The sequence below is a fragment of the Lynx canadensis genome, chromosome C2 (genome assembly GCF_007474595.2).
Source record: "Lynx canadensis isolate LIC74 chromosome C2, mLynCan4.pri.v2, whole genome shotgun sequence".
NCBI classification, from domain to species: Eukaryota; Metazoa; Chordata; class Mammalia; order Carnivora; family Felidae; genus Lynx; species Lynx canadensis.
The window spans coordinates 149644644-149669283 of NC_044311.2; the positions used below are offsets into that span (position 1 = coordinate 149644644).

Consider the following 24640-nt stretch of genomic DNA (forward strand, 5'->3'; position numbering starts at 1 on the left):
ATCAACAGCCATCACAAGTACAAATAAGAGCCAGATAGAAGATGTAATGGAAGAGAATGCCTTTCTTACCATAACCAGAAAACAAAATAAAAAAAGAAGATGAAAAAGAAAACAACCTAATAAAAACATGGGCAAAAGATCTTAACAGTTTACCAAAGAATGCCTATGTAAATAGCAAATAAGCTCACCAGTCATTAGGAAAATACACATCAAAACCACAATATGACAGCACTTCTACCTGTTAGGACGGCTATAATCAAAAAGACAATAAGAAGTGTCGGCAAAAATGTGGAGCAACTGGAACTCTCACTAACTGCTGGTGGAAATTATACAACCACACTGAAAAACTGCTTGACAGTTTCTTTTTCTTTAAAAGCTGAACATATATCATATGATCCAGTCTTTCTACTCCTAGGTATTGACCCAAGAGAAGAGAAATCATGTGTCCATGCAAAAGCAAAGACTGTACACAAATGTTCATTAACAGCTTTATTTTTAACAGGCAAGAAAAAAAAATGAAAACAATCCAAATGTACATCAAGAAGACAAACAAATCATGGAATGTATTCAGCAATAAAAAAAAATAAATATTGATAAACACAATTATCTCAAAATAACTATGCTAAGTAAAAGAAGCCAAATACTATATATTATTATATGACATACTATATGGTTATATGAAAATATAAAATGCAAATAAATCAATAGTGACAGAAAGCAGATCAGTGGTGGCCTGGATGGGGCTGTTGTTAAAGAGGGGCAAAAGGAAAGGATTACAAGGGTAAACGAGGAAACTTCTTGAGATGGATGGCTATGTCCATTATCTTGATATGCGGCATTCACTATATGTCAATTATACTTCAATAAAACTTTTCTAAAAACCCCATCCAAAATATAAGGCTTCCAAAATATGTTACCATAAACTAGAGAATAGATTTTACAGTAAGAGCATTTAATCAGTGAGCATTTAATGAGCAACTACTATATACAGAGCACTATGTTAGAAACAGTGGGGAATGTTCAACATGTTCTTCAACCTCAAAAGTTGACAGCTTAGTTGGGAAATAAGACCTCCATGAGAAACAACTAAAAAACCAGTAAGTAGGCCTTTAAGAATAACACCCAATAAGCATCTTAGCAAAGGGTGACATTAGTAAAAAGTGAAATGGCATTGCCAAAAAAATAAGACCTCAGCTCAGTCTTAAAGGCTGGAGAAAAGCTGAATAAGCAAGGAGAAGGAAAACAGCTGTTCTAGACTGAAGAAGGATTCAGAGGAACGGCAGAGGCAGACATATGTGGGGTGTGTCCAGGGAGCGGCGAGTGGAGAACATACTTCTGGTACATGCAATAGCAGGGTGAAGCCCCCTCGTAAGGAAGGTAATGTTAGGCAGGAGGAGTTCATCTATCATGCAAAACGGAACGAGGATCCCTGGAAGCTTTTAAACCAAAAAGGCAACATGAGAATAGTCCCTTAGGAAAGTCAGACTGAGAGTAACAAATGGAAAAATAAGCAGGGAAGAAAAACAAGGGTGTAGTTAACCCAGCAAAGAACAAGCTGCAATCATCTTTCGGTAGTAGAAGGGAGAGGGGGAAGCTACCTAACAAAAACTAGACAAGATTCAGTAGGACACTAGCTAGAGAGAGAGCAAAGAAAGAAATTGGAAAAGATTGCCTGAGATGGTGCTGACAGGCTTGGGATCAAGTAGGAAAAGTTTTATTAATTTTTATCAAAAATAACAACTGCATTTGTTGGCCAAGCAGTTCCACATACAATGTCTTGCTCAGACTCAGTTATGCTGAATCTGAAATGATGAATTTACATCCAAACGCTGATATTCTACAGGTAGTCTAGATCAAGAGAAAGGTCAGGATTGGAAACAGAAACCTGGAGTCATTCCCAGAGAAGACACAGGTGAAGCAATGAGAAATACACTGACATTCCCACAAGAGTTTAAAAGAACATAATGGTATTCCTAAAAAGAGTATTAATATTCTCTTTGAACATTGCCCATGGGCCTCTGAGAAAAGCTACATGTGTCTGTTAATACCAATCAACAAAAGATTCCTTTTCTTCATCACTGGCACCAAAAGATCAAAACTGTACCTCCTCTTGATACAGAACTTCTGAAGACTTTCCGTCTTCTGATCCGGCTTGTTCTTCCTCTTCCCATCTTCATATCAAAACTGCAGTTTCTGTTCAGGTGCCCAATCTAATATAAAAGCTTTTTCTTTGCCTTTCTTTCCAGTTGTATGATAAGCACTGTTCTTTGTACCTACAAGGATTTGAATACACAAGCTTATATTATTTGCTAAACCATTTCTCTAGTGTTTTTGTACACAAACCGTTTATACTGTAAGCTAAATCATCATTCCTTATGCAGTAAGGGACTGCCCATTATACTGCTCCCTCTGAAACAGTTTTATGTTAAGGTCCTGCTAAATGCTGATTAATCGTCAAAATCCTCAACTATTTCACCACTGTGTGCTTTGGTGACTTATGTATCTCAATTCAACATTTACTAAGCACCAACCTAACATACTTGGAAAAAACAATGGCCATAAAGCTTCTATAAGCTAAGTCTTAGAGGAAAAAAACATTCTGGGATGCCTGGGTGGCTCACTTGGTTGACTCTGACCCTTGATTTCAGCTTACATCATAATCTCACAATTCATGAGCCCTGCTGCGCTGACAGCCAAGAGCCTCCTTGGGACTCTCTGCCCCTCTCTCTCTACTCCTTCCCCACTCGCACACACATGCTCCCTCTCTCTAAGCAGTTTTGTTTTTCTTTAAATGCTCTTTCAACGTGAAGTAAATAATTTGTTCTTAGAACTAGGATCCTGAAATCAATAGAAGTAAATGGGAGTTTGCAACAAATTACAGAGGAAATGACCACCAAGAAGGCAGACAAAACAAAGAAATGATCGTGAAATCTACACTGACTATTGGAATATTACTCAGCACTCAAAAAGAGTGAAATCTACACTGACTATTGGAATATTACTCAGCACTCAAAAAGAATGAAATCTTGGGGCACCTGGGTGGCTCAGCTGGTTAAGCATCCGACCTCAGCTCAGGTCATGATCTCACAGTCTGTGGGTTCTAGCCCCACATCAGGCTGTGCTGACAGCTCACAGTCTGGAGCCTGCTTTGGATTCTGTGTCTCCATTATTCTCCGCCTCTCCCCTGCTCACACTCTGTCTCTGTCTCTCTCGCTCTCTCAAAAATAAATAAATGTTAAAAAAAAATTTTTTTTAAAGAATGAAGTCTTGCCAATTGCAACAATGATTTCCATATGTGGAATTTGTTTATTTATTTTTGAGAAAGGGGGAGAGGGGCGGAGAGAGAGAGGGAGACTCGGAACCCTAAGCAGGGTCCAGGCTCTGAGCTGTCAGCACAGACCCGACCCAAGGCTCAAACTCAAGAACCCTGAGATCATGACCTAAGGTGAAGTGTGATGCTTAACCAACTGAGCCAGTTAGGTGCCCCAACATATGTGGAATTTAAGAAAGCAGATGGGGACACCTGGGCGGCTCAGTTAAGAGTCTAACTTCAGCTCAGGTCATGATCTCCTGGCTCATGGGTTCGATCCCCGCATCAGGCTATGTACTGACAGCTCAGACACTGGAACCTGCTTCGGAGTCTGTGTCTCCCTCTCTCTCTGCCCCTCCCCTGCTTGCATTCTGTCTCTCTCTCTATGTCTCTCAAAAATAAACAAACATTAAAAAAAATTTTTTTAATAAAAAGAAACAAAGCAGTGAACATCGGGGGAGGGAGGGAAAAACACAGGATAATAACAGAGAGGGAAGCAAACCATAAGAGATTCTTAAAGACAGAGAACAAACTGAGGGTTGGTGGAGGGGAGGTGGACAGCGGGATGAGCTAAATGGGTGATAAGCATTAAGGAGGGAACCTGCTGGGTGTTACTGTATCATTAAATTATTAATCATTAAATTCTCCTGAAACCAGTACACTCTATGTTAATTAACGTGAATTTAAATTTTAAAAAATGGTATTTTCCTGCTAAAAAATGACCACTGCAGTTTCTACATGGTACTTCTTTGGAAGCATAAAAAATGAAATCCATTAAGCACACCAGCATGATACAGACAATGCAGTGGAGTATTATGCAGCCATTAATAAGAGGAAGGTATGCACTGTGTTCAAGATACATTAAGTTAAAAAAAAATTAAGCTGCAGAATATTCAAAGATCTCTGGGGTTGGCTTTTGACGCATCCTGTACGTTTATAAAACAAGAGGATTTAAGGAAGGTTATTCCAAAGACGTGCCCGGGCAGGGGGCCTTTACTATTACTTTGGCAGCCTCCTGTTCTCTGCCTTACATATGTCTCAACACGTAAGTGACACAACAGGAATATTCCTTAGGGGCGGGCATATGTATGCAGCGTAACCACACGACTGCTTTTAAACTCTTCGACTCCCTAAACACCGGACGGAAACGAGGAAGAAGTCCTGGCGCTACGGCGACCCCACCCCCGCGGGGGAAGGCTCGCCGATCTACCCAAAGTCCCGAGGCCGACCGCGGCCCGTCCCCTCCGGTGCCCAGCGCTCCGCCCGCACCCGGACGCCGGGTGACAGCGCGACGAACGCCACGGGCCTCGCTCCCACAGGCACGGACTCGCACGGGAGGCCGGGTCTCGGCCCCGGCGGTACGAACTCCCGGCCGCAGGCTCCCGCGCACCCTCAGCGCGACTCGACCGCGGTTGAAGGGGCTACACCCGCTGAGGGATGGCCAGGTGACGGGGGTGACGGCCGTCGCAGCGTAACGCCAGGCCTGGTGGGGGTCTGCAAGCTGAGCTGTTCTCTTCACCCCCAACAGTGAAAACATACGGGGAGCTCCAGCGATCCCGGGACCAGGACCCCGGGTTCACCGCTTTCCGTCTCCCCGTCGGCCTTCCGGCTCACCTCGCGGCGGCGGCGCCGGGCACACCGCACGAGGAAACCAAAATCAGCGCCCCAGAGAAACGTGGGTTAAGGCAAGAGCCCGAGCGTCACACGGGGAGGTCGAGCTGCCGCGCCCGCTTCGAGTCCTGACCAACCCAAGTCCTCAGGCGACCCGCGGAGGTCTAGCCGTGCTGTACCCCCCCACCTGCCTCCTGGCGTGCGACTGCGCCTGCGCCTTCGCCTTCGTGTGCGCGTGCGCCCAGGCTCCCGGAAACGCCACGGCCGTTCCCCTCCCCGCGGCGCCGGGGTCAGGGGTAAGAAAACCCAGCGGTCTCCGGGCAGGGAAGCTGAGCTCCATACAGGTGGCCTGCGGAGTCCTTCCTTCCCTAATAGAGGGGACGAACCTCCTCCGGCGTGCGTCCTGACCCGGCCCCTAAAGCCGCCAGGCCCCGCCTGGTCCCTCCATCCACCGACTCGGGCCGAGGTAGCGTCCTAGCAGACAGCGTCAGGCCCTACCTGCCAACCTTTGCCTTGACCCCGCCCCGCCCTTCCCTTCCCCGGCCGACCAGGCCTCGCCCCTTTACTCGGTTAGTCCCGCCCCACTTCACGTTCTTTAGAGTAGCTCTCCCGGTACCATCTTTACCGAAGTTCAAATCCTTCCTGGATATGGAGCTCAATTTCTGCCTCCTCCCCCGCCTTGATTGCCATCTATGCTTAGTGACTTGCTTCCAGAGAGTACATTGTGGAAAGGGGAGAGTATTAACTACAGTGGAGAAACCTGGCTGATACTCCCTGGTCACGTGATGAGGATTAATAGTAATCATGTTGATGTTGGGTTCACCATATGTAAGAAGGGTAGTTCATCTCTGGTATTCCTCCCGAAACCTCATAACCCCAGTTCTTCCTTGCGGAAAATACTAGACAAACCCAAAAACACCCGACCATGTACATTGACAAAAGCTGTCAAGTTCGTGTAAAACAAGTGAACTCTGAGAGTCTGTCATTACGCGGAGAAAATTAAGGAGGCATGACAGTTACATGTAATGCGGTATTCTGGAGGGCATCCCGGAAAGGAAAAAGGGTTCTAAGGGGAAAGCTAGTAAAATCCAAATAAAGCACGGAGCTTAGTCAATACTACTGTTCCATGTTGCTTCCTTGTGACCAATAATAGTAAGATTCTAATAATAGAATTCGATGAGGAGTATATGGAAGTTCTCTAGTACATTTGCCACTTTGCAGCAAATCCATTCTAAAATTACGTTTATTGAAAAGTAAAAGGGGGACTGCAAAACGTCGGTTCAGATTTGAATCTATGATTCATGCCGTCATCAAGGATCAAGGCTCTAATTTTCACCTGTAGTTTGCTTCCTCATGGTGTCAAGACAGTTTTTCTGCAGCTCCAGCATCACGATCTCACACAAATGCATTCAAGACAGGAAGAAAAGGATCACATGAAACAAGTATTTTCCTTTCATGAGGGAGGAAAATAATGTCTACTACCTTTTTCTAGATGGGAATTGACAAAGATGCTCCCCTTCAGCAAACTCAAGCCAGGCTGCTCTGAGGCTGCTTCTCTACTAGACCTCAACCCTGGCCTATGAAAAGTACAAACTCAGAACAACTGGTTTCATCCACTACCCGCCCCTACACACACAAATTAAAAGACTTAGCATTATATTTTCAAAAAGCAAACACTAACATAGTTTCTAATAGCTCACAGCCACATCCTTAAGGCGATCCTAGCCCTCTATACCTGCCAAAAGATATCTGTTTGTTCTAACCAACAATTGATAATGGGCCCTTCAGCACCCTTTATTAGAGGATTTACTAAAAAGGATTCACAATTTGAGTCCTTCCTCTGTCCATTTGAGGTATAAGTCTATCTCTTACAACTCAGTAGTGTCTTTCTTAAGGATTTGAAATGTAATCATCAGAAAAGATAGGGCCTCTGTCTCCCAGTCTCTGTGTAGCCCACACAGCTGGCCTAATGGCATTTACACTAACACACTCTTGGTAATTCTTCATTTCCCTGACTCTGCTCAAGCCCCTCCATTCCCCCTCTCTGTGCCCTTATTCTCCCTTTAAAACACTCAGCCACCTCTGTACAAATCCAAGTTAAGTTCATTTCACGCTGGACCCAATTTCCTGTTTCAATAGTATATTACTGATTAAAATCTGTCCTTACCACCTTAACCAGTATCCAGCGTTGTTTATCTTTGATAAAATTAAGTAAATTGCTTAGATTTTCATATCTCCTAAGCAGCTCAGTGACAATTTGATTCCGGGAATTAAAATTCATGCACCACCCTTTTAAGAAGGCTTATTGAACATCTATATAAGCTTAGAATGTAAGAAGAAAAGCCAGTGTCAGAGTTCTGTGAGGGTAAATAATCGTGGGCAGGGGAAGACCCTAAGAGCTTCATAACTTGTCATTTAACAATACTGTTTTCCTACACCTTTTATGTTAGTAGACACCATAGAACTGGGTACTTTAGGACAGAACAACTGCTTTGAACCAGTGGGTAGTAAAGATGTGGATTTATTCCACAAATTAAAAGACATGATAAAAATTCTTTCTCCATATAGCAGCCAGGATGATCTCAGACTTGACTCACAACTAACGAGTATCTTCCATGCTAAACATCAGCAGTACTAACAGAGATCTGGGGCCTTCATCTTTACTCTTTTGTTTTCTTTCTCAGGTTGTTCAGAGGTCGGACAAGGTGCTATGTATGGAAAGTGGTGGTGACCTCGCCAAGTACACAACCAGGATCAAGACCCAAACGTGACGGGGAAAAAAAGATAAAAATCATCAAAACAGAAATTAATTCACTGGCTTTAAATTAGCATGCTTTTCAAAAAAATAAAGTTTCAAAACATTCCCCATACTTAAATCTGTCCTTTCCTTTGTGATGCTTCCCCTGTTCTTATGCTTACAAAGTCCTTTTCCCACAAATTTTAGTTATTTTTCCTTACACTTGTTTTATGGTTACATTTATAAAACTATACATTTAAAAAGTGAGAAAGCACTTTTTTGTCTTGTTAGAAATTAATCAGTGTACATTATGCAATCATTTTTGGGATAATTCTTTCTTACCCCCATAATTGTTAATACCACTTTCATCATAAGCTAAATTCATATTTCCATGTGATATTTTATGCATTGCATTTTCTTGAGCATCCTGCGTCATTGGCCATCAAGTCTTGTGTTGGTACAAGTACCAAAGGGATAAACAAATCAGGCAGAAAATATGATTCGTGGTCCTCTTGTTTTGCCTTTTGAAACAGCAGGCCTCTCACCATGCCCAAAGTTCCCTGCACACTATGTACTATCTCTGTGGCTTAATTTAGTGAATTTAATTCATCCCACTTCCTTTTCACACTGGCTCACCCCAAGTATAGAAGAAAGTAGGGAGTGGTGTGGAGGGAGGCCAGCAAATGACAGACCAAGTATACACTTTGATAAAGGAGAAAATCCAAAACAAAGCACTTAGTTATCTTGAGTGAAAAAAAAAAAAAATCCCCAAAGGTTACACGGCACAACTCCATCTCTATAACATTTTTGAAACAATAAAATTTTTAAATGAACAGATTACTGCTTCCCAAGGAATTGAGTGGAGGCGGGGGTGGGCAACAGAGAGATGTTTGGCTATAAAAAAGCAACAATGGGAATCTTTGTGCTGATGGAAATGTTTTCAACATCTCTAGTGGTGGACAAACCTAAGCATGTGATAAAATTGTATAGATCCAAATACACAAATAAGTACAAGTAAAACTGAGGAAATCCGAATATGATTGATGGATTGTTTTCATGTGACTATCCTTATTAGGATATCCTAGTATATTGTTGCAAAATTTTACCATAGATGAAAACTGTGTAAAGCGTAAGGAATCTCTGTATCTTTTTTTACTGCTATATGCAAATCTGCAATTATCTCAAAAATTTGGGTCAAAAGAAGCAAAGGTGTTTCCCAAATTGTTTGTTTTTTGCAACTAATTGGAAACCCACATTGAATTGCAACATAATTGGAAACTATCTAAAGCACTGCTTGTAACTTTCTGTTGTAATGGAGATACTATAGATCCGCACTATCCAAAAACAGCGGCCACTAATACATGTGACTACTAGCGCTTGAAATATGGCTAATGTAACTAAACACTGAATTTTAAGTTGTATTATTTTGATTAAATTTACGTTTAAATAGCCACTCATGGCTATCATACCAGGCAGTGCAGAAATGAGATCTGGTTTCATAGTCCCCTTTTCCTCTGTTGTAAATAAGAAATAAGAGGGGCGCCTGGGTGGCTCAGTCGGTTGAGCGTCTGACTTCCGCTCAGGTCACGATCTCATGGTTTGTGAGTTCGAGCCCCGCGTCGGGCTCTGGGCTGATGGCTCAGAGCCTGGAGCCTGCTTCTGCTTCTGTGTCTCCCACTCTCTCTGCCCCTAACCCACTCGCATTCTGTCTCTGTCTCTCTCAAAAAATAAATAAACGTTAAAAAAAATTTTTTAAGAAAAAAGAAAATTCATTTCCCACCATTGACCTAATTTATGAACTTCTTAGGATCCATTTCCTCACTTTAAAATGGGGAGGGACGCCTGGGTGGCTCAGTTGGTTAAGTGGCCTACCTCAGCTCAGGTCATGATCTCCGGATTCACAGGTTCAAGTCCCGCATGAGGCTCTGTGCTGACAGCTCAGAGCCTGGAGCCTGCTTCAGATTCTGTGTCTCCCTCTCTCTCTGCTGCTCCCCCGCTCACTCCCTCTCTCTCTCAAAAATTAATAAACATTAAAAAAATAATAATAAATAAAATGGGGAAAATAAGATGCACCCTGACAAGTTATTTTGAATGTAAGAAAGGGCTTCAAACCCCTCCTTCCACCTGTACACTGCAGAACCTGCATACAAGTAACCTGATGACCCTGCAAGTGTCGAGGGAGGTAACCCTGTAACGATTTAGTGACTGTTCCCCACTCTAATGTGAAAACCAACCAAGGACAAACCGGTAGATTTGCTTTCACATACTTAGGGAAGAAAACAACACACACTTGATCTCCTAGCTTATTCCACAACTATAGTTCCAAACACTTCAAGAGATTTTTTTTCCTCACCCGGAAAAACAAACAAAAAAGTCCCTACAAATGCCCTATTTGTTGAATTACACAAGTCAATGGTTGAATAGTTGAGAGGATACAGAGAAAAACCCTTGGAGAACCAGGGATACAGGCTCAGTTTAGACTCAGTGAGGGACATGGCCAAATAGAACGCTTCTCTCCGCTGCCAAGCGGGCAGCTACCTAACCAGCCTCTGCCACCTCCGGCCCTTCCCATTCTCTACCACCCCTGGGAGGTTCCGGGGAAGCCACGCCCTAAGGGGGAGGTGCGTCCCGCCCGCGCGCCCCTAGCGCCCTCTAACCTTGCGCAGGCGCGCCGAACTTTGTGCATAAACTCCAGAGGCACCGAGCGCCGCGAACGCCTTCTGAAGGTCCGCTCCCCGCGCAAGTACTTCGTGCACCCCACGCGCAACCATGTCGTCACACACCCGCGTGGCTCTGGTCACCGGGGCCAACAAGGGCATCGGCTTCGCCATCGTGCGCGACCTGTGCCGGCAGTTTTCGGGGGACGTGGTGCTCACGGCGCGGGACGAGGCGCGGGGACAGGCGGCAGTGCAGCGGCTCCAGGCCGAAGGACTGAGCCCCCGCTTCCACCTGCTGGACATCGACGACCTGCAGAGCATCCGCGCCCTGCGCGACTTCCTGCGCAAGGAGTACGGGGGCCTGGACGTGCTGGTCAACAACGCGGGCATCGCCTTCAAGAGTAAGGGGATGGGGGCACGCAGGGGAGGTGGACACCACGGAGCACCTCCAGCCAGGGTGGGCTGCATCTGTTGGGGAAATCGCTGCGGTGGGGCTCTCAGCGCCCGTGGCGTCCAAAATGGCTCCGTAAGGCTGAAGGAGGGGTGGGGGAGAGGGGTGGGGCTGGAGCCAAGTCCCAGGGGAATCACAGCGCTTTTCATCCAGAGTGACCTTTGTGTTTCCTGAGACTCCTCGGATTCTTTCCAGGTTGTCACAGGGTTTCTCTGGGACTGGCCTTTAGGGCAGTTGGGTGGATTTTTAATGCATTTTGAAATAAACAAGAAAATGGCACCAATTGGTGAACACAGATCCCGTGTGTGCCCCCTTCACCCACCCTCCCCAAGATGGTGCCATCTTACAACATTCTACAACCTTATCAAATGAGGACATTGTCATTGGCACAATACTATGAACTAGAGGCCAGTTTTAGAAAAAATTCACCACATTTCACATGCACTTTTCCTTCATATGCCGTTCTGTGGAATTTTACCACATGGCTGCTATTAACGCTAATCTCTTTCTCCCTGAAAGCTAATGATCCGACACCGTTTCATATTCAAGCAGAAGTGACGATGAAAACAAACTTCTTTGGTACCCGAGACGTGTGCACAGAACTGCTGCCTCTAATGAAACCCCAAGGTAGGTGTGACAAGGGACCCAGGCAGTGGTGTTTCTGGAATGATCTTGCCACTGCCTCTATGACTTCATCTACGGGCCCTGCTCCCTCTCCCTGCTCAGCCACCCCGGCCTCCCTGCTCTGTCCCCACCTGGACAGGTGCCCTTCCACTCAGGACTCTACACACGTGTCCAGCGCTCAGCAGTGCCCTCTGTCCCACTGGCCTTTCACAACTGGCTTCTTCTTCTCCTTTATATCTTCATGCCAAACTCTCCTCCCAGAGGCCTTTTTCTGGTTCTGTGTCCTCACAGGTGCACTTCCCTGGGGATTTCTTCCTGGACCCTTCCTTCTCCCTCTCCCTCCCTCTGAGTGATCTTATTCAGGCTAGTGGACTCTTCCCTATCCAAACTTGTTAGGGCCCCCTAAACTCTGTCACCTGCCTAGAACATTCCCAGAGCCCCAGACACACATAGTTCTCCTCCTGCCTCTCTTTCTCCTCAGGACGCCCTGCCCAGGCCAGGTGCAGATCCCTCCCCATCGCCTCCAGAAGGCCTGCACACTCACATGTGCCACAGATGGCCACAGGCCAGTGGTATATCTCCAGGCAGATGAGGCAGCTCTACTGTCCCTCAGGCCTGCTGTCACCTGGAGAGGCCCCCACACCACTGCCTCTGTCCAGGCCTGCTCAGGCTGCCTATATGCACATTTTTTTCAATAAGCATACGTACAGTACTATAAATATATGTTCTTTTATTTACGATTTTCTTAACCTGTTCTCTACCTTACTTTATTGTAAGAATAAATCATGTATGTTAATCGACTATTTGTGTCATGGATACGCCTTCAGTCAAAATCAAACTATCAGTAAACTTTTGGGGAAATCAAAAGTTAATGTACATTTTTCTACTGCATGGGGATTCAGCAATTCCTAATCCCTGGGTTGTCAAGGTTCAACTGTATTTGGATCAGGAAGCACAAAACCAGAAGTAGTTAGCAATGCTCCATCGACAGGTGCTCAGGGAAGGACTATTATACAGAAAAACCCAGAATTGAAGGAAGAAAATTATTGATTGAATGTAACTTCAAGCTTAGTTGGTTGTTTGTGATCGGTCGTCCTTAGGTTTCAGTTTTGTAAGTTTGAGGCATTTACAGGCATTGATTTTGGTTTGCTACATATGCCACCAGGTATTAGAGCCACTGCAAAGTAATGGCCTCCTTGTTTAATTAATTTAACAGTATAGAAATTAGCTGACAGTCAGGTAAATCCAGTTTTTCATCAGGCTTGTCATTTTCCATCAGTATTACATCCTGAGCAGACGGTCACTCAGTCTTCCGGTACATTTGCTCATCACTCTCCATAGCATCATATGATTCGTTTATAAATGGTAGTTGAATATTACTAAGAAGTCCAATGTGACACCACGTCACAGTGCAGTAGCACATCTAACAGAAAAATAAGAATCAAGAGATGCTGGCACATTGCTAGCGTCCCACTTGGTCACTCACAGTTGGTTCGGTCCATATCACATGAGCAAATCTGCCACAGAGATGTCACTCAGGTTCTCAGGCCTACATTCATCCTTGTGAGCATGTTCTTATAGGAGCCGTTTCCGATTTCCTGTGGAGCATCTGCTCGGCGCCCTCCCCACCAGAGCATTTCTCAGGCATCATTGGAGACATTATGGGTATAACAAGTTTAGGACCGTCCTGTCCTTGACTCATGCAGGCAGTCTTCATTAATGCTCACAGCAAACTCATGATACTTCAGTGGAAATTTTCTAGTACCAAATCTTAGAGAAACTGGAATTCATCTTTCTTTGCCCTTCTCCATAACATTTTGTGTTGTATTTTAGGCAGAGTGGTCAATGTGTCTAGCATAGTGAGCCTCAGATCGCTTAAAAACTGCAGCCCAGGACTGCAGCAGAAGTTCAGAAGTGAAACCATCACAGAGGAGGAGCTGGTGGAGCTCATGAACAGGTTCGTGGAAGACACAAAGAACGGGGTGCACAGGAAGGAGGGCTGGCCTGATACTGCATATGGAGTGACAAAAATTGGTGTCACGGTCCTGTCCAGAATCCATGCCAGGAAACTGAGTGAGCAGAGGAGAGGGGACAAGATCCTCCTGAATGCCTGCTGCCCTGGGTGGGTGAGAACAGACATGGCCGGACCTAGAGCCACTAAAAGCCCAGAAGAAGGAGCAGAGACCCCCGTCTACTTGGCCCTTTTGCCCTCAGATGCTGAGGGACCTCACGGGGAGTTTGTTATGGAGAAGAAAGTTGAACAATGGTGAACCGAATTCATGGTTCCATCTATGGGGCCGTCTGTGAAACCCCCTCCCTTGCCCAAAAGAACTCTTTCCCTGTCAATACTATCCCTATCCAAAACAAAACAAAGTGTAAAATATCCCTACTTGTATTTGAGTAGTCTGCTAATTCTGTGAAAGATTTTTTATTTTAGCTGTGAAAAGGCAGAGAAAAATGAAATCAGTGAAATAACACCAGAAATGAATAAATGGTTCTTTATAAATGCCTGTTTGTACAGACTGTATCTGCTAAACCAGCAGAAAAATCTAATACACCTAAGTAGATGAGGAGAAGTTACAGTCTAGTTCAAGAGTAAGCAAACATTATAGAAAGAGACAGATAGTAATACTTTTAGCTTTGCAGGCCACACAGTCCCTATAGGATCTACTCGGATCTGCTGTTGTAGCTGAAAGAACCCAGAGCCAACGCATAAGCCAATGAGCATGGTTGGATGTGCCAGGGAGCATTTTTCACCAGCCTCTGGTATAACCTGGACAACACATCTGCTATGATCTCTTAAAATACCGGATTCCTTGGGAAAAACAATTGCCACGTGTGAAATAGGAGTGAGAACACAAGATACATCCATACGGCGATCTGAGACAAGGGGAGGAACTGAGTACAGATTGGGTGTAGATCATGACTCCCAAGTGACTCGCCCCAGGACACCAAAGTGACAGAAGATTCTTCCTGCCCAAACCAAGCCTGGCTCCTGTGGGCCTGAATGAACACCCACCACCTGCCTCCCTTCACAGGAACATCCCTGTTCTAAAGATGCTTCCACTTACTGATTACATTTCTTTTTTTATATATATATGAAATTTATTGTCAAATTGGTTTCCATACAACACCCAGTGCTCATCCCAACAGGTGCCCTCCTCAATGCCCATCACCCACCCTCCCCGCCCTCCCACCCCCCCCATCAACCCTCAGTTTGTTCTCAGATTTTAAGAGTCTCTTACTTTTCACTCTTCACCAGGGATTTTCAGGCTTACCCAAATGAAAGGTGACAGACCCAGAAAGCAAGGGTAGGGTCCGTATTTTAAAAGTTTTTCACTTCAAAGGAGTGAATAATTTCCTCCCTGTGAGCTTGTATTTCTAATCTGACCATGAGGAAACTCCATGTGTAGAGCAGCACAATAGAATCTCAATTGCTACTTTGGCAATCCATCACAAACATCTTTTTTTTGATACCATAAAAATAACACCGTATATATAACATTTATTTACTGTGACCTTGGAAGAACATAAAAAATAGGCAATTTAGGCAAATGGGATTATATAACCATTAAACATTCTAAGCAATGCGTCAGCCCTCAGTGACCTTCATAAACATTCCCTCCCTCTCAGGGCCCACTGGCAGTCACACTGAGGGAGAAGCCCAAAAGTTAGGACAAGACCTAATTCTCTACTTCTCCCTCTTGAATTTCTCTTTAAAAAGCACGGGGATCTTGTCCCCAAAGGCAGTTCTGTGTAAGCAACTAAACTGGATTTTGGAAAGAAAGCAACCTTATCCATTCTGCAGAGGAAGAAGGATACATGCTCAAGACAATATCTGTGCTCCTTTTTTTCTGCTGGGGTTTTCCCAAAATAATTTTAGTTCACCTACCATGAATCTCAACCCCGTATAAATCCATGACCAACCACCTTTATTTTGGGGAGCACAGCATTCCAACCAGAACCAATGCTGGGCCTAGAGGAGGGATCTTAAGAGGACACAGTGCAGCCCCAGGGGAGACAGATTTGGTATAGAGAGCCTTCTGGTACCTTCGCTGTAACTTTCTTGAAAGGATGAAGGCGGGGCCTAGTGTTCTAGGAGTCACAGCACTGAATCCCAGCACACAGTTCTAGGTCCAGGCCTCCGCACCACTGGCTCTCTGCGTGGCCCACAACACCATCCGCCCCACACACAGGGCCTCCCTAGCACTCCACACAGTCATGCCGTCACACATCCCACGTGCCACTGGTGACTGGGAACAACAAGGGCATTGGCCTCGCCATCGCACGCGACCTGTGCCGGCAGCTCTCCGGGGACGTGGTGCTCACGGCACGGGACGAGGCGCGGGGACGGGCGGCCGTGCAGCAGCTCCAGGGCAAGGGCCTGAGTCCACGCTTCCACCTGCTGGACGTCGACGACCTGCAGAGCATCCGCGCCCTGTGTGACTTCCGCGCAAGGAGTACGGAGGCCTGGATGTGCTGGTGAACAACGCGGGCATTGCCCTTGCTAGTAAGGACATGGGAAGGCCAGGAGACCTCCCTTAGGGGACCAGCCAGGGTGAGTCTGGAGCTGGTGTCTGAACCGCTGCTGTGGGGCCATAGCTCCGAGGGGATCAAGAACACCCACCCCAGGGAAGAAGAAGACTGGAGGCAGAGGGAGAGAGGACCCTCCAGGAACTGCAAGCCTTTTCAGCCAAAGGACCTTGGCATTGCCATAGATCAGACTCTCAGGGACTTCACCTGGGTTTTTTGCATGTTTCTCTCTTTGAGAATCTCCATGAGTCTTTTGTTTGTTTATTTGTATATTTTGAGAGAGAGAGAGAGAGCAGGGAGGGGAAGAGAGAGAGCGGGGAGGGGAAGACAGAGAGGGAGAGAGAGAGTCCCAAGTAGGCTCCACACTGTCAGCACAGAGCCCAATGTGGGGCTTGAACTCAAACTGCAATATCATAATCTGAGCAAAGTCAGACGCTGAACCGACTAAGGCACACAAGTGCCCCTCCATGAATTTTGACTGATTTTGAAATAACACAACAAATCCCACAGGGTCATACGCGAGATGCCTTGTGCACCCTTACCTTAGCTTCTTGCAATGGTGCCAAATTACAAAGCTAAATAGCATCACTGGGTGAGATAATTCCCTTTGGAACAAAGTGTACACTAACCTACACACTTGAAAATTGACCAGATTGCACATACAACAAAAATGTTACTGTCACCGCATGGAATCTTCTTAGAAGGCTACTACCTACTAACCTACTCTCTTTCTCCCATACCAGCTAATGACCCCACCCCCTTACATATTCAAGCAGAAGTGATGATGAAAACAAACTTCCTTGGTTCCTGAGACATGTGCACAGAACTGCTGCCTCTAATGAGACCCCAAGGTAGGTGTGACGACTTACAGCAGTACTGTTTCTGGAATGATCTGGCCCTGCCTCTCTGACCTCATCTACGGGCCCTGCTCCCTCTCCCTGCTCAGCCACACCGGCCTCCCTGCTGTGTCCCCACCTGGACAGGTGCCCTTCCCCTCAGGACTCTGTACACACGTGTCCAGCACTCAGCAGTGCCCTCTGTCCCACTGGCCTTTCACAACTGGCTTCTTCTTCTCCTTTATATCTTCATTCCAAACTCTCCTCCCAGAGGCCTTTTTCTGGCTCTGTGTCCTCACAGGTGCACTTCCCTGGGGATTTCTTCCTGGACCCTTCCTTCTCCCTCTCCCTCCCTCTGAGCGATCTTATTCAGGCTAGTGGACTCTTCCCTATCCAAACTTGTTAGGGCCCCCTAAACTCTGTCACCTGCCTAGAACATTGCCAGAGTTCCAGACACACATAGTTCTCTTCCTGCTTCTCCCTCTCCTCAGGATGTCCTCCTTTCCCTCCTCAAATCCCAGCCCTCCAACCTCCCCCCACCCCACACCTCTACCTAAAACTCTAACACACATCTAGATAACACTTGTGCTTTCCCAATATAATCCTGGTCACAGACCCCACCATCCACCCTCCATGACAAATGAGGTCACCATGCCCACCTCCTGATTATCACTGACCAGGTCCTAACAGTTGCCCTATGGATTTGCCCCCAACCTTCTCCATCCCAACTCTCCAACAAAGACTCAGCTGTCATTTCTGGACAATTGTAACCTTCCAAAGAGACGCTACTTCTTCAGTCTTTTCCTTTCTGGTTATTCCCTGTACTTTCTGGGTGCTCATTTACTCCCAAAAGTCCAGGACCAAAGCCCAATCCTGAGCGTAGCTTCTAGGGATCTCTGTCGTCAGACCTGCCAAAGTCCAGGCCCATCAGTTCCCCTCACCTTGTTCAATGTTTGCACAAAACAAACTGCTATAATTCCCTGGTTGTAAACCACTTTAATATTTACCTCCACGTTAATATGATGGGAGAACCACCACTCGTTTAGTACACTGAGTAAGTGAGGTGACACTTTTAGAAAGATTAGGGTGTCTGGCCTGAGTGAGCACACGCGTATACAGTTTACTCTCAGTTCTGCCCCCACTGCCTCTTCATTCCTGGAAATTTCTACTACTTCTCCTTCTACCACTGGTTTCACCGGCACCCAAAGGGCGGCTCTCAAATGTCCCCTGACCCTTTTACTCACCATAAGGTTGATGTGGGACGAGTTCCTTGTGCCAGCATCACACTTCCTACACGTATCCCTTAGAAGGCAAAACTCACTTCTGGCCGATTGTTTTCTCACCTACAGAACAGTGTGGGTGCCTGCTGTGTATTTGGTCGTGGACCAGAATGAGAAATGAGTGTTCTCCTGCATTTGCTGAGGCAGGCTCTAATCAAACAGTTGATCCTGACTCAGAAAAATTAGACTCAGGGACCTAGAAATGCAAGCTATACTCTCAGTGTAAGAGCAGGGTTTTCTTGACTTTGAAAATAGGAGAGTTCTTCCATTGTTTGGGGGGATGGCAGCCACAGCAGTTCATGTTACCATAACTTTACACCCTTTAGCAAGACTATCTGGGAGAAATCCTAGCTAGCATAACCAAAAGCAAATACTTTCCCACCTCCCACCTACTTTGGAAACCAGGACAGAAAGAACAATCTTGAATGACGTCCACCAGATCTCTCTAGTTCAGAACCTATTCAAAAATCCAATGTCTGCTTCCAATGTCTGCTTTGGTTTTTGGCATGAAAGGACAAACCAAAAGACAGAATCGTGAACCTAAGGTCACAATAGTATATGTTCACTCTTCTTACTTTTTAATCCTTTCTTCAAAAAGAGTTTTACTGAAATAATTTAGCCACAAAAACAAAATACTAAGAGTCTACAACACCCAGGTGCCCACCACCAGTCTTAACCAGGCAATCAGTATCAAGGTCATGTAAACCCTTTCCCACATTCTATATCATTTCCCTCCCCTTCCCCGCAAATTCCTATTCCTGAAGGAGAAGGATACTGTCTTTAAGAGGGTAAGCTGTTGTTCCTCTTTATTGTCTTTATCTATGGTTTTATTTCAAAAAGATACTAAGATATAAACATCTCTAAGGAATTGAGCAAACTGGAAATCTGAACATTGTTGTTCATCAGATATTAGCTTAAAGTACTAGGTGGAAATACAGTCTTGTTAACGCTGCACTTATCAAGGAAACCTTAAAAAAGGTGTTCTCAACCTTCATTTGAAAAGGTACTGCTTTGCAATATCCTTAGTCTGAAACGCCACTAGAGGAATTTGCTTGGAAAATTACAATGGTAAACGTAACTCACTCACACACACCCTCTGACATATTGGTTCTAGAAAGGATAGGTGGCTGGGCATTCTAGATGTGATGTACTGGGCATCTTATATATGGTGCCCATTAATAACATGGAGGAATAATGAATCTCAAGGTCACGAGCACAGCTGGTTGCAGACTGAGGTCATGGGACATCCAAACTAGTGGTTCTTCCCACTACTCAAGGTCCTCAAATCATTTTTACTTGATCCCCCTCTCCAAATGAAGCCTTACCTGGTAAGTTTAGAGAAACAAAATAAGGACTCTGTTTGATTGGGCCTATGTCTTCCTCGTCTCAGGGCCCCAGGTACCTCAGGGAAAACCACAGGAGGCACATTTAAAACCCTGAGGTGTTTTGTGAAAACCCCCTATCAGTCCAGAGACTTAACAGCTGGTCCTCTTGATATCAGAAAACATGAATCTTCCAGGGAATGTGATGAATGTGAAATCATCAAAGGTCACAAGAACCAGCTTGAACTTACAGACTCTGAATAGCCTTGAGAATCAAGTAATGCACTTGAAATTTGTGACCCCCAATGAGATGATATCTAAAATACCCTGCATTGTGTAGATCACTGTGGCTCTGCTTGAGGACAGTGAGGTTTGGAGAGTAGGAGATAGTGAGAGATTTCCTAACAATAGATCCCTGGTCACATACAGAGTAATGGTCTGGATAAACTGTAAGCCCAACACACACCCCGGCCCCACCAGCACAAGAGTCCTTTCTTACCTGGGTAATGTGCTTTTCGTAGTGACTGTGAAGGGCAACTGTCACACTACCTCACACACAGTGTCACATACTTATAGTCACACATACAGTCTCTGTCTCACGCACACTCCCATTCACATACATATCACACACTGACATGAACTCACACACCCTTAGCACAAGGACGCTGGGATGGTCCATACACTTCTTAGTATATAGGCTGCGTGCATTCCGAAATGACACCTGAAAGCCATGAGTCCACGCTGACGACAAAAATGTTTGGATCAGAGTCTTTGCTGTATAAACTCCACAAGTGCTTCCCATTCCTTCTCATGTGATTCCTGTCCTGAGCTGTCAGACCAGAAGCATCTACCATCTCTCCCAGTTCTAGGAGAAGCCCCCTGACAGCCACCCTGCCTGCTTGGGGATGTGCTCAGTGCATGGGACAGGCCTGAGGAAGAGGGTTTGGTTGCAGCATCTACTACCAGGAATTTACCTACAAAACCTTTTACTCCCCATCACACTTACAGGTAAGCATTTTCACAGCTGATACTAGACTTCCTGAGATAGAAAATAGAGAATAGAAAAGAGGTCATCACTTCATTACAAACAGCCTACAGAACATTAGTAGAGTTTTCCATGTACTATCTATACTAAAGGTACTTAAGAAACTGGCTCCACACCCTAGGGAGTAAATGCAGCAGTCTTTCTACTATAGCAGTTGCCCAATGTTGGTTCCTCTACTTCTGTCTTATTTCACACACTTCTGTTTTTGAAACTTCAAATCGTTAATATATGTTACTTTTGTTGTGAAAGAGGCAAATGATTTTTGAAAATGAAATAAACTAGTGAGAAGTAATAAAATCGGAGAGCTGCTTACTAAAACATCTAACTTTTCTAAAAATATTGTTTAATGTTTATTTATTTTTGAGAGAGAGAGAGAGAGAGAGAGAGAGAGAGAGAGAGAAAGAGAGAGAGAGCTGTCAGCATAGAGCCAACGCGGGGCTCGAACTCACAAACCACAAGATCATGACCTGAACCAAGATCAAGGGTCAGACATTTAACTGACTGAGTCACCCAGCTGCCCCTAAGTTCCATTAATCTTAGCTTAGTATGTTGTAGATGGAAGGAAGTATGGAGTAACTGACTCCTTTCTCAAAGGTATTCATCTTAGAAACCTGTTACATTAATAAGACAGTTTCTGCAATTCATTTTAATTATCTCTAAACACCACCAATGAGAATCACAGGGTCATGCATTATCTCTTACACTGAATTTGTATGGCACTGACATTCCTTAGTGGGATGGAGCTCAGAGTTAAGTGACCATGACTGTCTTTCCCAGATATTTACATAAAATAGGGATAGTTTCCTAATTTATTGAAGCTCTTATTGTTCGTAAATTCTCATAATTTTTCTATTAGGCTAAAGATACTCATGTAGATGGAAAAATAGTAAACTATTTATACATGTCAATGTAAGTTCACTTTTATGAATAATAACTATATTTTTGAAAAAGAATTAGAACTGTGAGATTGCTTTACACTTTTAACCACTTTACTGAGATACAATTCACATATCATACACTTTACCCGTTTCAGGTATGCAATTCAGTGGAATTTAGTATATGGCCAGACTTGTGGAACAATCACTGCTTTAAGATTAGCATACTGTCATCACCCCAAGGACAACCTGTGCCCTTAGCACCAGCCCTCTTTTCCCACAATCCCACTGCCTGAAGCACCTCTAATCTATTATCTGTCTGATCATCTACTTCTCTGGACATCCCATATATAGAGAATCATATAATGAGTAGTCTTTTGTGACTGGCCACTTTCTTTTGGGTAATGTTATCAAGATTCATCCATGTTGTAGCATTTCTTTTTATACTATCTTTTTAACATGTGACTGTTCCATTGCCCCTTCCCATAACTATATTGCCTGGTGTTTTCTCACTGCTCCCAAGTTGATGAAATTCCAACATAGAGAAAATACCACACACCTTAGCCCACTGAGGTGATTTGTTTTTACCTGGTTATATCAGAGGGACAGTCCACAAAACACATGCAGTCTGTTCTTCTTCAAAAGGTCATCACTAAAATGATCAGTTGTTTGTTGGTTAATAGGCACTTGTTCATAGAGCACTGCCCATGGGACCATAAGATGTTAAGATGGTTCCAAAGGGGATCTGTGAAGAAAAGTGGCTCTCTACTCATGATTGCAGTGAGCACCGACTTACCTTCCGATAGCACGTTCCTGTATAAGTCACTTTCTTTTCTTTATGGGACATCTGGGCACTGCACACCCCATTAGATCATTTCTCTGCCGTCCTCTGAGACATTATGAGTCTTGCAAGGTTCAATATTGGATTTTGTCCTTCATTTATATAGGAAGACTACATTCACACTCCTAGCAAACTGGTAACTGTCTCCCAAATGGGCAAATCTAAGGGATTTTGGTATTCATCATTCTTACACATGAGATTCTACATGACCATTTGTGTTGTATTTTAGGCAGAGTGGTCACTGTGTCTAGCATAACGAGCTTCATAGTTCTTAACAACTGCAGCTCAGAACTTCAGCAGAAGTTCAGAAGTGAGACTATCACAGAGGAGGAGCTGGTGGGGCTCATGAACAAGTTTGTGGAAGACACAAAGAGCGGGGTACACAGGAAGGAAGGCTGCCCTGATATGAAAGTACTCACATATGGAGTGTCAAAGATGGGTATCACTGTCCTGTCCAGAATCCATGCCAGGAAACTGAGTGAGCAGAGGAGGGGAGACAGGATCCTTCTGAATGCCTGCTGCCCTAGGTGGGTGAGAACAGACATGGGTGGACCTACAGCCCTTAAAAGCCCAGAAGAAGGAGCAGAGACCCCCATCTACTTGGCCCTTTTGCCCTCAGATGATAAGGGGCCTCACGGAGAGTTTGTAATGGAGAAGAAAGTTGAACAATGGGGACCCCCCTCTCAGTTCCCTCCATGGGTCCCATTATGATACTTCCATGATAGAACAAAAGGACTACACTGTTAACAATGTTCATATCAGAAGAAGTAGAAGAAGAAGGAGGAGGAAAAGGAGGAGGAGGAAGAATCACTGTCCATATTGAGTACTTAAATTGAATTGGCTACTAATTCTGGGAAGTCTTTTGTGATTTCTTCTGTGATATATGAGAAGAAAAAGTGGAATTAATGCCAACCAACAATGAATGAATATCATAGATGAATAAACAATTATAAGTAAATGTCCATGTGTGCAGATTGTTTCTCGCCAACCAGCCCCAAAGTCTAACAGACCCTAAGTTAGGTCAAGAGAAGGGACAGTTTAACTCAGGTGTTGGTAAACATTAGTGAAAGAGCCACATAATGAGTATTTTTGCCTTTGCAAGCCAGTGGTCTCTAATCAAATCTGCTTTTGTAGCTTGAAAGTCACCAGAGACAATATATAAACCCATGAATAGGGCTAGATTTCCCTAACTAGCATACTTTATCAGCCTCTACTACAAAATAGACATCGTTGTGGTCTCTTTAAATAGCAAACTCATTGGGGAAAAAAAAAACACAATTGCAAGGTGTGAAATGGGAGTGGGCGCTAGAGGTGCATCCATAAGACAACCTGAGACAAGGAGGAAAAATGAATGAGGATTGGTATCAATGGATATGAAAGAATTACTGTCAAATCTCAAGGTGAATGTGCTATTCATGTAAGGAGAAACGGTCAAGTCTGTAACATTAACACAGTCCAGCAAAATCTCTACAGAAGGTGAAGGATAGTAACATACTCATCACTACTGAGGCTAGTTTGGAGGATACATGGGTGTCCACAGTCCTATTCTTTCCACTTCTCTCTTTGAAAGCTTTCAAAACAAACATCTGGAAACGAAAAGATCCTGGCTCTGCCACCTACGGGTTGACCTTGAGCAAAATCCTGAATGTTGCTGTATGTCAATCTCCTCAAGTGTACAATTCGGGGGAAGTCTTAGGATTTCCATGAAGGGTAAAGGAACTAATACAGGTGAACAGGCTGAAAACAAGGGCGGTGCAAATTGCCCTCCATAAGCGTCCCCGGACTGGGACCTGACACATCCAGGGCCCTGAGGGGAGCTTCTTACTGCCACACACCCAGCCTGGCTCCCTAGGGGCCTCTGTGAATGCCCACCACCTCCCACCCCTCACAGAAGCATCCAGATTGTTCAGACTCCCTCCTCTCATGATTATTTTTCAGTCTTCACCAGGGGTTTTTAGGCTGACAGAAATGAGAACTGATAGGCCCTGCAAAGCAAAGGCACGGTTTTGTTTTTTTCCTTTAAGTTTATTTATTTGGAGAGAGAACATGAGCAGGGGAGGGCAGATAGAAGGGGGAGAGAGAGAATCCCAAGCAGGCTCCTTACTATCATCACAGATTCTGAGGCACAGCACGATCTCACAAGTCATGAGACGAATACCTGAGCCAAAATCAAGAGTTGGACGCTCAACTGACTGAGCCACCAAGGCGCCCCATGAGGTAAGGTTTCTATTTGGAAAGAGGTTTCCTGTGGGGCGCCTAGGAGGCTCAGTCGTTAGAGCATGGGACTCTTGATCTCAAGGTTGGTAGTTGGAACCCCACGTTTGGTATAGACATTACTTAAAAACAGCCTTTTAAAAACTAAAATGAAATAAAAAATATAAGTGAGGTTTCCTTTAACGTTTTCTCTTCAAGGCTGTTAATTTCCTTCCTGTTAGCTTGTATTTCTAAAATGAACCTTGAGGAGTATCAATATCAAGGACAAGACATATCACGTCTACTGCTAGTTTAGAAATATATC

The 24640-nt window shown here is 44.7% G+C and overlaps 2 protein-coding genes and 1 pseudogene across 5 annotated transcripts in view; 2 read left to right on the top strand and 1 right to left on the bottom strand.

Moving 5' to 3' along the window:
* SETD4 (SET domain containing 4) overlaps window positions 1-5139 on the bottom strand; it is a 29047-nt gene extending 23908 nt beyond the window's left edge. For both annotated transcript variants that reach the window (XR_004344109.1, XM_030329615.2), the window contains exons 1-2: window positions 4925-5139; window positions 2105-2273 (exon numbers count right to left, since the gene is read on the bottom strand). Coding sequence is in view for 1 of the 2 variants with exons in the window: in XM_030329615.2 (XP_030185475.1) it covers window positions 2105-2177 (73 nt within the window). In the remaining variant the exon portion in view is untranslated. The remainder of the gene's footprint in view (window positions 1-2104; window positions 2274-4924) is intronic.
* Window positions 5140-10332: 5193 nt separating this feature from the next.
* Window positions 10333-13714, top strand: LOC115523924 (carbonyl reductase [NADPH] 1). 3 transcript variants are annotated; one of them, XM_030330222.1, is made up of 4 exons: window positions 10342-10716; window positions 11286-11393; window positions 13224-13347; window positions 13444-13714. In XM_030330222.1, exons 1-4 carry the CDS (start codon window positions 10428-10430, stop codon window positions 13658-13660), a joined length of 738 nt encoding a protein of 245 aa, XP_030186082.1. In that variant the 5' UTR covers window positions 10342-10427; the 3' UTR covers window positions 13661-13714. The 3 variants fall into 3 exon arrangements, with proteins under 3 accessions (XP_030186081.1, XP_030186082.1, XP_030186080.1); XM_030330221.1 differs by lacking the exons at window positions 13224-13347; window positions 13444-13714 and adding an exon at window positions 11872-13217 and having other exon boundaries at window positions 10333-10716; XM_030330220.1 differs by having other exon boundaries at window positions 10343-10716; window positions 13224-13714.
* A 1569-nt stretch (window positions 13715-15283) lies between these two features.
* On the top strand, window positions 15284-23080 carry LOC115522969 (annotated as a pseudogene).
* The last annotated feature ends 1560 nt before the right edge of the window (window positions 23081-24640 follow it).

Coding starts and splice junctions, on each gene's coding strand:
- LOC115523924 (XM_030330220.1), top strand. CDS start 10,428: ATGTCGTCACACACCCGCGTGGCTCTGGTCACCGGGGCCAACAAGGGC. Junction 10,717..11,285: donor CGCGGGCATCGCCTTCAAGA/GTAAGGGGATGG, acceptor TCTCCCTGAAAG/CTAATGATCCGACACCGTTT. Junction 11,394..13,223: donor GCCTCTAATGAAACCCCAAG/GTAGGTGTGACA, acceptor GTTGTATTTTAG/GCAGAGTGGTCAATGTGTCT.